General features: G+C 38.1%; 1 protein-coding gene across 4 annotated transcripts in view; it reads right to left on the reverse strand.

Annotated features, from left to right (window-relative positions):
- IGSF11 (immunoglobulin superfamily member 11) overlaps nt 1–14,697 on the reverse strand; it is a gene marked incomplete at both ends in the record, with an annotated part of 111,073 nt that overhangs the window by 21,584 nt on the left and 74,792 nt on the right. For all 4 annotated transcript variants that reach the window (XM_084232438.1, XM_084232436.1, XM_084232437.1 and 1 more), the window contains 3 exons: nt 4,336–4,491; nt 6,532–6,739; nt 7,695–7,858. In XM_084232438.1, the coding sequence (XP_084088564.1) occupies nt 4,336–4,491; nt 6,532–6,739; nt 7,695–7,858 (528 nt within the window). The remainder of the gene's footprint in view (nt 1–4,335; nt 4,492–6,531; nt 6,740–7,694; nt 7,859–14,697) is intronic.

A 14,697-nucleotide genomic window follows, 5' to 3' on the forward strand; every position in this document is an offset into this window, starting at 1 on the left:
TGTGCACCATGTGGGACCCTCGCTGCCAGTGGCCGGGGATCGAACCAGCGCTGCAGAGGCTGTGAACTGCTGTTTTTTCTTTCTTTTTTTTTTTTTCAAAGATTTATTCATTTATTTATTTATTTATTTATTTATTTATTTATTTATCCATCCAAGAACTGGGTACAGACCAGATGTGCAGGAGGGTGAGAGGATTCACCAGAGATAGCGTGGGGAGCAAAACAGGCAGACTGACGAAGTACACTGCTGAGGGGAGCAGCGGGCGACAGGAGAGGTCTGCGCGCCATGTGGGTCCCTCCCGGTGTCCGGGGATCGAACCGGAGCTGCAGAGGCTGCGGGCAGCTTCATAGCCCGGCGCTCAACCACTGCGCCACTGGGGAGGCCCTACTGTTTTTTCTTAATTGCACAAACATTGCTATAACAAAGGCAGAATTTTTCTTGTCTTTTCTCAATTTATTTGACTGTGGAGTTCCCCTTAAATAACTGGGATTGTTTTTCTTTTTAAAATTTAATTGAAACATATATGATCTATAACTTGCAAATTTAACCCATACAACATGTTAATTTGATATACTTATATGTTGTAATATGACTGCCAAAATGTAGAAATCTTCACTGCACTTAGTTGTCTTACCTCCTTAGTTTAAATCAACCTTAGGCAGTTTTGTCTTCACCTTTGTTTGATGTTTTCCCATGATTAGATTCACATTATGTGCTTCTGACTGAAATACTGCAGAAATGATGCTATGTCTTTCTCAGTGCATATGTTAGGAAGCACAGGATATCAGTTCATCAAAATATTGGTAATGTCCATTTTGATCACTTAGAGTGGCATCCAATAATTCTCTGTACTATAAAGTTACTATTTTTCCTTTGTACCTAGTAATAATTGGTGGCAACATACTTCAGAATTATTTAAATATCCTTTCCTCTTCAAACTTTTTTTTAAAAGATTTATTTATTTATTTATACAAGCACTGGGTACAGTCAGAAGCACAGGAGGGTGAGAGAATTCACCAGAGCCAGAGCGGGGAACAGAACAGGCAGACCAATGAAATACACTGCTGAGGGGAGCAGTGGGCAGCAGGAGAGGTCTGCTCGCCATGTGGGACCCTCGTCCGGCGGCTGGGGATCGAACCGGCACTGCAGAGGCTGCGGGCAGCTTCGCAGCCCAGCGCTCAACCGCTGCGCCACCGGGGAGGCCCTCCTCTTCAAATTTTTGTCTACTATTTTGACATCATCATTGATTTTATAACTCCATAATTCTTTCTATTGATATATATGGCTTTTGACCAAAAGAAAATCTTTTCCCTTCTCCATCATATATTTATATATCTCAGTAGGGTTTCAGGGATCTTCATTTTTCCAGTGGATCATATATTTATTTTAATGTTCAAACTGTCCCAGATTTGACCACAAGGAGTACCTTAAAGCTAGATCCTATACACAAGGATAATTTTAACCCCCAAATATTATGCCCCTGCTCTAATCAGATTTCTGGGATGCCTCCCCTTGGTGCCAGACAATCTTTTCTCAGAGAACACTCACTAAGCAACTTTAAACATAATGAATAAATCTTGTGAAAAAAATTCTAAGTAATTTGGGAATTATGTGCTATTTTGAGATTTACTTTATTGATGCAAATATGGATAATTTAAATATCAGACTCATTTAATGCACATTCTTATGATAAGTGAAGTTATTCAAAGTAACTCTGATAACCAATCCAAAATTATAATTTTAAAAGACAAATTTTACATCTTTGGCAGTTTTGTCTTCACCTTTGTTTGATGTTTTTGGCATTCAAGTTCACACTTACACCTAAATTACCAAGGAATATTCAAGTTGTAAAGAAGATACCAAAAATTTGATGTACATCTACTCAGAAACACAGAAGGCTCATCCTAGAAACTCAGTCTAATTTTTCAAAGAAATATTATGAAGTAAATCATTGAAGTTTAACTCTGATATGGAGTACCTTGAAGTTTGTTTAATCCTGTTATTTTACAAAAAGGCAACACAGACCAAAAGAGATGAACTATCACAGAGATAATTACTGGAAATTAAAGAATGTGAATGTAGTTTTCCCCATTTCAAGCTAAGAACTATTTTAAATATGTCACAATAGTGAAATTGCTTAGTCCACTAAACGAGTTATTTAGCCCACAGTGAGGCTGAAACATTCAGCAATGAACAATCAACAGGGAAAAACAGTATTGCAGTTACCATTGTCAGAGTAACTTCAGAGGTTATTATATTGAAAAGAAGTTCTTTAAATAATTAATTTTGGCCCATGTTAATTAATAGGTAATAGAAGTCTTATGAATACTTGTGCTAGAATTCTTGAGGAAACTTACAGACTTCTTTTTTAAAGATACTCTTTTTCTTAAGATTTATTTTATTTATTTATGAATATAAGAACTGGGGTGTAGGTCAAAGGTCTGGGGATAGGGGTGAGAGGATTCACCATAAACAGCGTAGGGAGCAGAACAGGTGGATTTACTGAAATACATTGCTGAGGGGAGCAGCAGACAAGACAGAGGAGGCCAGGATCAAACTTATGCTGCAGTAGCTGACAATAGCTTGATAGCACTGAGACTTTAACCCCTGCGCCTCCAGGGAGGCCCAGAAACTTACAGACTCTTAAGAAGCTATACTTACTTTAGACATAGACATACTTTACTATGTCTAACTTGACCATACAACATGGGACTTTAATTTTTCATGACAGTCATATGCTACCAGTGTGATTCAAACTTAAAGGCATAATTAATATTGTTTGAGGCTACTCCATAAACTGTCAACTCATTAAGATTTGTAAGTCTGCCTTGATAATTATACCAGAAACATTTTCTGTACTGGGGATTGTAATATTGTAATTTATAAGAAATATATGTATATATATATATATGACTATTGAAATAATCAAAATACATTTCTCCTATATATTTGTAGTTATATGTAGTATTATCCAGGCTCCCACTTCCCAAAAGATTTGGAATTTCCTCCGTGTTAAGAATGATAAAGTTGTGGGCTGCCTGGAGACCCAACTACATTATTAGAGGGTGGAACTTATAGTCCCTCCCCAGCCTCTAAGGAAAGTAAAGGAACTAAAGATTGAATTCAAATACTAATGGAGCATGATTTAATCAATCATTCATAAGAAATGAAGCCTGCATAAAGATACAAGAAGGGCTTTGGGGGAACTTCCAGCTGGTGAACATGCGAAGACTGGGGGGGCGGAGGGTGGAGAATGGAACTCCTGCAAGAGCACAGAAGTTTTGCACCCTTTCCCCACCATGTGCCCTATGTATCTCTCACATCTGACTGTCCCCAGGTTACATCCTTTTGTAATAAATCAGTAATCTAGTAAGTAAATGGGCTTCCTGAGTTCTGTGAGTTGTTGTGGGAAATAAAGTGAACCTGAGGAAAGGCTCACATAGATTCCAATCTGCCACTGATTGTTCAGAAGCTTAGATAACAACAGTCTGGGCTTGAGACTGGCACCTGAAGTAGAGTGCAGGTGGGAGAGTGAGTCCTTAACCTGAGAACTCTTATGCTGTCAACAGGCAAATAGTGCCTGGAGGGACATCCTGCTGGTGTCCAAGAGTTACTTGTTGGTGTAGGGAAGTCTACAGATGCTCTCATATGGGACTTGGGTCCAGGAAACTTATTCAGGGATGATGCAATACTTGAGGCTGCTAAAATTCATTTTCTTAAAATAGAAAACTTTTATATATAATTCTATAATTTCCCCTCATTATATAAATTGTCCTCAATTTTTCAGGGTTGTTTCCTTTAATAACAAATTCAAATGGCTGGATTTATATGTAGAGAACCATTCATGATATTCGTGCCTCCTTCAATTCTACCTGTCTGGTGTGATCAACTCCTGGATCTTCCATGATTTGAGGCCTTTTCCTGTTTTCTTTTCCATCTTACTCCTCTAATTAGACTTGAGGCTGAAAGCAGGATGATTAACCCTCTCACGATTATGCTGATGTTTCTCATAATAAAATAAGCAGTTTTGTCTTATAAGTGGATTGTCAGTTATAAACATCAAGGATTATCTTACACTTAACAATACAAAAAAGCTACAGAATTTCCATTTATAGTTACCACAGGGTAAGGTGCATTTCATAAAGTGAGCAACGAGAAGACAAAGAAAGCATTTTACTCTATGTAGTACTGAGAACATAAAATGACCCAGATAGCTTCTTTAGCAGTTACAAATACAAAGTGTCATTTTTCAAAATCTAATAAAATTAATTACTTTGTGAGTCTTTGAATTTTCCATGATAACTAGTGAAAGGAGTAAAGCAACACTGCACATACCCTGAGTGGCTGTTGGAGGTAGTTTGAGGGTATTGTCTAATTTCTCCCAAAGGTAAGTTGGTCGAGGAATGCCTTCCTCTGAGCTGCAGAGCAGGATGACATCGCTGCCGATATCCTGGGATCCTTGGATTTGGCAGTGTGGGGCGGAAGGGGGAACTGTAATAGAAGAGAAAGCAATAAAGTAAAAAAAGCAAGGCATTTACTATGAGCCAAATGATGATGGAGGAAACATCAATACTTAGTACACTAAAACTCACATAACACTGTTTTTGGGACATATACTAAACTACCCCAGGTGCTCAGTGGATAGCTGTATATTATTTCTAGGGTTTGAATATAGGTGCAGGGCCCGCCACTTTAGCTAGCAAGCAGCAACATGTAAAAGGGGAGGTAGTTTGAGGGGAGGTAGTTGGTTGAGGAATGCCCTTCCTATGACTGCATTTTCAAGGCGTAAGTCTTGCTTTTGCTATGCTTCCTCTAAAGAAGAATTCTTAATATCCTTTATACCACATTGCCTTCAAAAGCATTACTGAATACAACCATTATTTAGTAATTCACAAAATTACTAAAAGGTGAAACATTATGTACATAAACTAAAAGGTGAAAAACAGTCCATAGATGAATGAATGGGCAAACAGAACATAGTATATCCACACAATGAAGTACTACCCAGCCTTAAAAAGGAAGGAAATTAAGATACATGCTATAACAGGGTGAAACTTGTGGACAATTATGCTAAGTGAAACAGGTCAGTCATGAAAAAGTCAAATAAGACGTATGATTCCACACATAGGAAGTATACACAGTAGTCATAAGACAGAAATTAGAATAGTGGTTTCTAGCAGCTGGCGGGGGGTATGGGTGGGGGGATCTTATTATGGGGTTTGGGTATGGAATAGATGTAAAAAGATTCATGGAGACTGGTTGCACAATTTTGTGAATATACTTAAAACCACTGAACTATAAATATAAAACTTGACTCAGATGGTAAATTTGATGTTATGTGCATGTTACTAAAATTATTATTTTTTAATTACTGAGAGTACTGGTTGAGTTAGGAGACCTAAAGAAGCTAAACTTCACTGCTGTCCATCATTTACGTAACCTTGGAAAAGGTGTTAAATCTATCTGGCCTCTGTATTAAGACCATTAAGACCATAATCACTCAAACAAGGATACTTTTGAGAGAAAAGAAAGCAGTGTGAAAACTGTGCCAGGCCACAGGTGAAGGTGATGACTGTGGCAGACCGAGTGAGTGCCATGGACATGAAGAAATAGTGTTTATTCTCACATGTGCTCAAACTTGTGTTTAGTGTTCATAAATCATTGTTAATTCAATCTGCTCTCAACAATAAGTCCTAACTGGCAGAAAATGAAGAAAATTAAGAGGTTACTTTTTTTTTTTTTTAAGATTTATCTATTTATGTATAGAAGAACTGGGGTACAGGCTAGAGGTATGGGAGGTGAGAGGATTCACCAGAGACACAGAGCGGGGAATAGAACAGGCAGACTGACAAAATACACTGCTGAAGGGATCAGTGGACGAGGCAGGAGAGGTCTGCTGTACCAGGTGGGTAGCACCCTGGCTGGCGAGGGGAATCGAACTTGCACCTTGTGCCACCAGGGAGGTCCAAGAGGCTACTTTTTGATAGTAATTTATACTACTTTTCTCCACCTTCAGAAAAAAAAATCAATTAAGAAGTAAACTTTTAGATAGGGACTTACTTGTGGAGTAAGGGGTTAAGTCTCAGCACCATGAAGGTACCTGCAGCCACTGCAGCAAAAGTTCTACCCCTGGCCAGGGAACTAACCCACATGGTGTAACAGACCTCTCCTGCCTCGCCCACGGCTCCCCTCAGCAGTGTATTTCAATCAGTCTGCCTGTTCTGCTCCCCACTGTCTCTGGTGAATCCTCTCACCTCCCAACCCGCATCTCTGGCCTACACTCCAGTTCTTGTATGGATGAATAAATAAAAATAAATCCTTAAAAAAAAAAAAAAAGAAATAAACTTTTTGAAAGTCACCTGAAATGGAGAAAAGGATGGGGAAATTGTACAAAATATGGTGAGTCAAAATGTGACTTAGAAGGGAGAAGACAGTAAAAGGATACAGGCAAGAAGAATGAAAGAAGTATACATGCTTGACAGGAGATTCGTAAGTAAAGTGAAGGTATCTGAAATATTTTCTGTCACTCACCTAAAACTGTGAGACCGGTGACCCCAATGTTCCTGCCCCCTCTATCTGGAAGGTTGTTGACCAAACATTGGTAGGTGCCTGTATCTGAGAGCTGTGTGTTATTAATAAAGATAGAGACATTGGTGGCTGGCATGGTGCCTGTAAATCCTACCCTACCATGGAACCGGGGGGAACCATCAAACATCTGTCCACCTTGATACAGAATGACCTGCAAAAGGAAGCAAAACAAATAAATTGGCCTCTGCATCCCCTTCCAGCTACAAAACAGTTAACTATCTGGTAGACAGTAGACTGCACCAAACATTAGACATTTTCTGTATGCTGATGCACTAGGTAAGGAAACTATGTTATTCTAATTTGTTATGTAAGGATTTAGAACCCCAAGATATATATGGACATTAAATATGGTGCTGGAGTAATATTTTTGATAATAATTTTTGATAGTAATTTATGCTACTTTTCTCCACCTTCAGAAAAAAAAAATCAATTAAGAAATAAACTTTTAGATGGGACCTTACTGGTGGTGCAAGGGGTTAAGTCTCAGCACTATGAAGGTACTATGAAGTTTTTCTGAGGCAGAAAAACTTTGCAACAAAGATAGATTATCTTTGGGAATAAAGGTGTAGTCATCACCACAGTTCATTAATTTTCTGAGCTTTATTTTCTGTAGTAGGTATTACAAAATTTGGACCTTTTACATGTAATTGATATAGGCTGTTGGTTACTAGATTCTGTTTTCGTGTACCTACCCTAATTTGAGATTCTTTATGCCAGTATTCCTGGCTGTATTTATTTTTAAATACTTGTAAAATTAGCCAAATAAATCAAGTACTACCAGCTAATGTCATCCACCTGTGTCAGTCCTTTCCTGTCAAAATATACTGTCTTTTTCTGTCTTGTTATTTCCTGTCAACAGTGTCTTTTGATGAAATTCCCTTTGACATCTGTTAATGTAATATAAAAAAAGGTCTTTTAAAAAGAGGATAACTTCTTATCTCTTATAGTTGACTAATAATGTAGGAATAGGGCTTAAAACAACATGGGGTAGTTATAATAAGTGCCACCTTATTCTAGAAATCAAATATGTACTTAGGAAACTTTCCCATCCACCTTTTCTGAAAAGATTAATATTTTAGAGGTAGCACAGGATGAAACAGAAGTACCTGTTCAGGTTGGTTAGCATTGGAGAGCGGAATGACCATCCAAATGACATTGAGGTTAAGGAGGGCAGCGCTGGTAGTGAAAGTACAGGGCAGGACAGCTGTCTGACCCCGGGCCACCTGGATGCTCCCAGGGCTCTCTGAGACCTCCAAGGAAGCTGCAACACCTTCAGAAGAAGAAACAAAGAGATGCAGTGCTTACCTTTCCTGACCAAATTCTTTCAGAAAAGGTTTGTGGGTCTTATATTATCAATAACGTGAACAGATTGACATGGCAATCCTACTAAACAATTACTTATCAGTCACTGAGACAAAAATCACAAAAATGTCATCCCTTTACCTCTTAGAAACTGAAATTGAAAAAAATATTAGAGGTTACTTATACTATTTGCTAAGACATTATCTGACAGTTGGTAAGATTCAAATACAACATGGGAGAATTCAATGAATAGGGTTTGAGCAAAACTTGCAACGACAGCAAAAGATGAGATATAAACCACTTTTTAAAAGTACCATTACAATTACACTAAAACTAAAGTCATATATATAATGTATATATCTAACAAGACGTACGCAGTGTGTATATACTGAAAACTCTCAAATTATGAGAAAAAAATCAAATTAGAGCAAATAAATAGGCAATGTTCATATATTGGAAGATTTAATAATGGTAAGATGCCAGTCCTCCCTGTGTTATCTATATATTCAGAACAAATCCAATCAAAATCCAAGCGAGATTTTTGTAGATATTGACATACTAATTCTGAAATGCATGGAAAGGCAAAGAAATAAAAATCAAAATAATATTTAAGTAGAAGAACAAATTTGGAGAATTCACACTACCCAATTTCAAAACTTGCTATAGAGTGATAGTAATCAGGACAGTACAGGGGCCTTCCAGGTGGCGCAAGGGTTAAGACACAACTTATGAAGCCATCCACAGCCACTGCAGCACAAGTTCAATTCCCAGCCAACCAGGGAGCAACCTACATGGCGCAGCAGGCCTCTCTTGACTCGCCCACTGCTCCCCTCAGCAGTGTACTTTGGTCAATCTGCCTGTTCTGTTCCCCACTCTGTCCCTGGTGAATCCTCTCACCCCCTGCCCCTATCTCTTGTATGCATAAATAAATAAATCTTTTTTTTTTTTTAAAGAAAAAAAGAAAGCCAGGAAGGCAGTAGCTGAAAGTCTAGCCTAACAGGTAAATGGCACATAATAGAGAGTTCTGAAATATACCTTAAGTTTATGGTAAAATGCTTTTTAACAAAGTACAAGACAATTAAATGGAGGAAGGAAGTCATCTGAACAAATAGTATTGGGACAACTTAATATTAATTTGCAAAAAAGGAAAGTAACTCATGCACTTACTTTACAGCATACACACAATAAAATCAATGCAACATGTATTACAGACTTAAGTGTAATAGCTAAAATCATGAAACTTCTATAAATAATCATTGCAGAAAAGCTTTGTGACCTTGGTTAGCTAAGGTCTTAGATGTGTCATCAGGACTATAAATCATGCAAGAAAACAATAAATTGAGATTTATTAAAAGTGAAACAAGGAAAAAACAAACTGTGTTTCAAAAGATTTAACTAAGAAATAAAAATCCAAGGAACATACTAGGAAAAAAAAATGTAAATTTAATAAAGAATTTGTATAGAGGATAAAGAACTAGTTTCAACAATAATAAAAAAAAAATACTTAGATGGGCAAAAGATCTGAATAAACATTTCAACGAGGCCTAATAATAATATGGAAAGACACTATCTTTATTACTCATTAGAAAGTTACATATTAAAACCACAACTGATACCATTACACATCTACTGTAGTGGCTAAAATCAGGGGGGGAAAAGTACTGACAACACTGTAAAGAAACTGGAATCTTCATTCACGTACTGGTAAGAGTGTAAAATGGGACAGCCACTTTGGAAAATAATTTCAGTTTCTTAAAAAGTTGTAACATAAACCTACCACACAAGTCAAAATTTCATTCTTAGGAATCTACCCAAATAAGATGAAAATATATATCAAACTATCACAGATGATCACAGCAACATTATTTAAACCATACTCCCAAAAGGAAAAAATACAGATGTCCGTCAACTGGTGAATGGACAAAATGTGGTATATCCATACAATGAAATACTGTTCAAAAATAGAAGGCCACAATTTACTGATAATGTGCCTCTCAAGAACATTTTGTTAAGTGAAAGAAGCCAGATGAAAAAGATCACTTTTCATTTATAGGAAATGTCCAGAAAAGACAAATAGAAAGCAAATGAGAGGTTGTATAGGGCTAAAGAGAAGGGAGGATTGTTGTAAATCAGTTCAATGAGACTTTTTTAGGGTGACAGAAAAATTCTTGAATTGGATTTTTGTGATGGTTGTACAGCTCTGAAAATCAACTAAAAATAATTTATTTGTATACTCTATATGGGGGGATTTTGTAAAATGCTGTTAAAACTGTTTAGTAATGCTGTTAGTAGTAATGTTGTTAAAACTCAAGAAAACAGTGACCACAGTCAACTCCTACAAAATCAAAATAAACTGTTATTTCTTCTGAAAAGAAAATCTGGAACTTCAGAACAGTATGGGACTAACAGGCCATTAAGTAGGTCAGGCAGATCCAACAAAGGAAACTATTCTAATCGAGAAAAATACATTAAGATCACATTTTGAAGTGATATTATCTCATTTCTTCCCCCAAAAGCAACACAATAACATACTGCTATGATTATAATTAATTTAAAAAACAAATGTACATAACACCTTCCTTCTATAGAACTGCATGTTCTTCACATATAGTCTTATGATGTTCTCAGGAGTTATATTTGCAGATGAAATGGTTCATAAAATAAGCCATCTGTGATAGGATAACAGTAAGGAAAGTCTCTAAGTTTTAGAAAAGAAAGTTGAAAGCACCCCAAGCATTATGAAGCATAAATGGAAGGCTATTTGATGATGTAATAAGTAGTGAATAGGGAAACAAGCCACTCATAGGATCAAAGAGGATAGGATAGTATATATGGTACAATGATTATCATATGCCATTGGAAATGTTTTATTTTAAGATTTATTTATTTATGCACACAAGAGCTGGGGTACAGGCCAGAGATGCGGGGGTGAGACAGCATGGGGAACAGAACAGGCAGATTGACTGAAATACACTGCTGAGGGGAGCAGCGGGCAAGACAGGAGAGGTCTGCCTCACCATGTGGGTTTCTCTCTGGGATCAAACTCATGCTGCAGAGGCTGTGGACTGTCCCACAGTGCAATGCTTAACCCCTTTCACGACCAGGAAGGCCCCCATTGGAAATGTTTTTAAGGATAAATATGAAAGACAAACTGGTGACAAACTTTCCATCACTTCATTCTTCACATATTAACACAAGGAAGAAGTGAATGGAATATGCCCCCTTGAACTACCCAGGATCATACATATTCTCTATCCTCATTTCGCTGATTTTGAGCTGAATTCACACTACCTTTGGTAAAAGTCTTTAAAAGAAAAACATGGCCGTTATAAACTAAGGATGAAAAAGGTTGATGGAGAAAACTACTAGTTATAGATAGGATTTAGTAAACAAACTAAGGATGAAAAAGAAAGAGGTACATGGGAGAAAACACCAAAATACAAGATTTACATAAAGGAAGAATAAAAGCTGCTTGTGAAAGTATGGATTTGCAGCTGGACAGCATAGTTTCAAATCTGGCATTTTTGTCTACTTGGCTATGCAGTCACAAACAAGTTACTTAATCTCTGATTCTGTTGCTTCATCTGTAAAACAAGCTTGAATACTAGCATCTCACCATCCAAAGGGCTGATGAGGGCAGGGCCAGATGCTGATGGGTGAAGATAACTGCTACCACTATTTCTATCACTGCCCAATATTCAGGACACACCAACCATCCAGCAAGCCCCCAGAGTGCCATGCATGTATACACACATACACACACATATACACACACACTGATTTAATCCTGCCTATAAGGTATCTATTAACATTTTAGACGAAATTGAGATCCAGAGATTAAAAAAAAAAACAAAAAACTCGAGGTCCTATAACTCAAGGTCAATTAAGAAGTAGTAAAGGATGGATTCAAATCCAGGCAGTTTATCTACAGAGGACATACACTTAACCACCACCGATAACTCAATGCAGAAATCATTCTACAAAACTTGAAACTAATGTAGATTTTCATGTAAGTCATCAGATGGAAATCCCCTTAACTTTCTGCTTCCAAACCTACAAATCAGCTTAGATCTGCCTCATCATCTTCTTTCTCTGTCCTGGTATAATAGAGGAGCTCACCTAAGACCAAGCCCTCATCTGAGCCTGATTTATATCCCATCCTCTTGGTCTCCTTAGCACCCTTGTCATAGACAGTCCCCTCTCCTGTAGCTTTAACCTCTCCTTCTGCACTGCAACCTTCCTGCAGCATTTAAACACCTTCAAGTATTTCCACTTAAATGAAATTCTTCACTGCCTATACCCGACAGTCCCCTCCAGGGATTACCTGCTCTCTGGTACTTTACACATGATTTTTTGAAAGAACTGTCTACATTTACTTTCTCCAGCGACTCATCCACCACTTGGTCTTCAATTGACTCCTGCCCCCACCACTTCTTTTTTTTTTTTTTTTTTAAGATTTATTTATTTATGCATACAAGATCTGGGGCACAGGCCAGAGGTGTAGGGGATGAGAGGACCAACCAGAGACAGAGCAGAGAACTGAACAGGCAGACTGACCGAAGTACACTGCTGAGGGGAGCTGCGTGTGAGACAGGAGAAGTCTGCTGCACCATGTGGGTTGCTCCCTGGCTGGCTGGGGATGGAACTCGTGCTGTAGAGGCTGTGGACAGCTTCACAGGTCATGCCTCAACCCCCTGCACCACCAGGGAGGCCCAGCCCCCACCACTTCTTAAAAAAAAAAATAGTTCTATCTAGGTTTCCCAGGGACGTCCTGGTGGCTTCGTGACTATTGTGCTCATTCTTGGGACACTCAGTAGCCTCTGACAGGGATGACCATCATCCTCTCTTTGAAAAACATTTTCCCTTAGATTCAATGATATAATTTATGATTTACTTCTAGCTTTCTTCTTTTATCTCTAAATACTGCCCGGTCTCTTTTGCTGTATTACCCTTCTCTACATGGTCATTAAACATTGGTAATTCCTCCAAGTGCTGCCTCCTCTTCTCATTCTAAACTGTCTTCCTAGTCACTCTCATCCATGGCTTCAATTCTCATATGCATACCAATAGTTTCCAAATTTGTCCCTCTAGCCCAAAACTCTTTTGTATCTAGTTACCCACTAGACATCTCCCCATAGTGATCTCAAAGACACCCCAAGTCAATATGTCTTGATCTCCTCCACACCTGCCTCCCCTTATGAGTCCTTTGCAGTGTTTCCTATATTAATAAATTGATCAATAAGTCACCAGGTTGGGCAAGTCAGAAATTTCAAGATATTTTTTACTTCTACACACTTTTCCAAACTCAATCCATGATCAAATTTGACCCCATTTATCAACTAAATTTCTCTTGACTGCTTAAATCAGATTACTTAGTAATCTCCTACTCTTCCATCATATAAGCTCAAGTGCTATCTTCCTTTTAAAAAAAGCCTTTCCTGACTTCTCAGCCTAGATTAGAGTCTCAGAAAACAGTGTTTCTTTCAAGTTTCATTCTGAAACTTGTAATTTTGAAACTTGTAATTCTGAAATTTGTAATCATATTGTCATTATTGTGCTTATTTAAGGTAGCCTCACCAGAACACTGTAAAGTCCACGTAGAACTTCATGATGGGGCCTCCCTGGTGGCGCAAGGGGTTAAGACACAACCTATGAAACTCACTGCAGCCACCGCAGCACGAGTTCAATCCCAGGCTGGCCAGGGAGCAACCCAGATGGCGCAGCAGAACTCTCCTGACTTGCCCACTGCACCCCTCAGCAGTGCACTTTGGTCAATCTGCCTGTTCTGTTCCCCACTGTCTCTGGTGGATCCTCTCACCGCCTGCGCCTCTGGCCTGTACCCCAGTTCTTGTATCCATAAATATATAAATCTATAAAAAAAAAAAGAACTTCTTTATGGTAAGCCATTGTATTCAATATATACATGCTGTATATATTGTATTCAATATATACATGCTGATGAGTTTATTTTATGCAATTCCTTCAATTTCCACAGGAAAACACCAGAGCCCAAAGGGAAAAACGTGCCCAAGTCCTTAAGATTAGGACTAGGTATTCTGACTTCTGATACAGTATGTTTTCTACCAAACGAAACTCATAAGCCCTATGGTAGAAAACAAATGATATTATTGCCTGTTATGGATTAGCATAATGGGCTACTTCCTAACAAAGGAATTAGCGGTAAGGATTTAAAATTTGATTTATTTATAAATAGATCTATTCTGCTCTCACTCTACTGCAGATGGAACATTTAACATTAAAAAAAGGCTATCTTTAGCTACCAAATTCTCTATGGAACTGAATTCATCCAAAAGTTTAAGATGTCAGGTATTAAATTATCAGATAACAAAGTGAGTTTTAAAATAGATTACACTGAAGGATTTGCACAAAGAAGATGAGTTGAAACTGGCTACATAACTTTTAGGACCACACAGGTAATAATCTTTTGAAAGAGCTATAAAGAGATTATAAAGAGACTTCATGGTGAGAATTTCTTATTAGAGCTGTGGTGTGCTGTATGTCCCCATCCCATTTCAAGGCAGCACAAAGGTGTATGTTTTCTTTTTAAAAAAGATTTTAGTTACTTAATTTCATGTAGAAGAACTAAGGTACAGGCCAGAGGTGTGGGGAAGGGGGTGAGGGATTCACCAGAGACAGAGTGGGGAGCAGAACAGGCAGATCTACTGAAATACACTGCTGAGGGGAGCAGCAGGCGAGACAGGAAAGGTCTGCTGCACCATGTGGGTCACCTCCCTGGCCAGGATCGAACTCAGGCCACTGCCATTGTGGTGGTAGTGCTGAGACTTA

The sequence above is a fragment of the Talpa europaea genome (assembly GCF_964194135.1).
Source record: "Talpa europaea genome assembly, chromosome: 4".
In the NCBI taxonomy this organism is placed as follows: domain Eukaryota; kingdom Metazoa; phylum Chordata; class Mammalia; order Eulipotyphla; family Talpidae; genus Talpa; species Talpa europaea.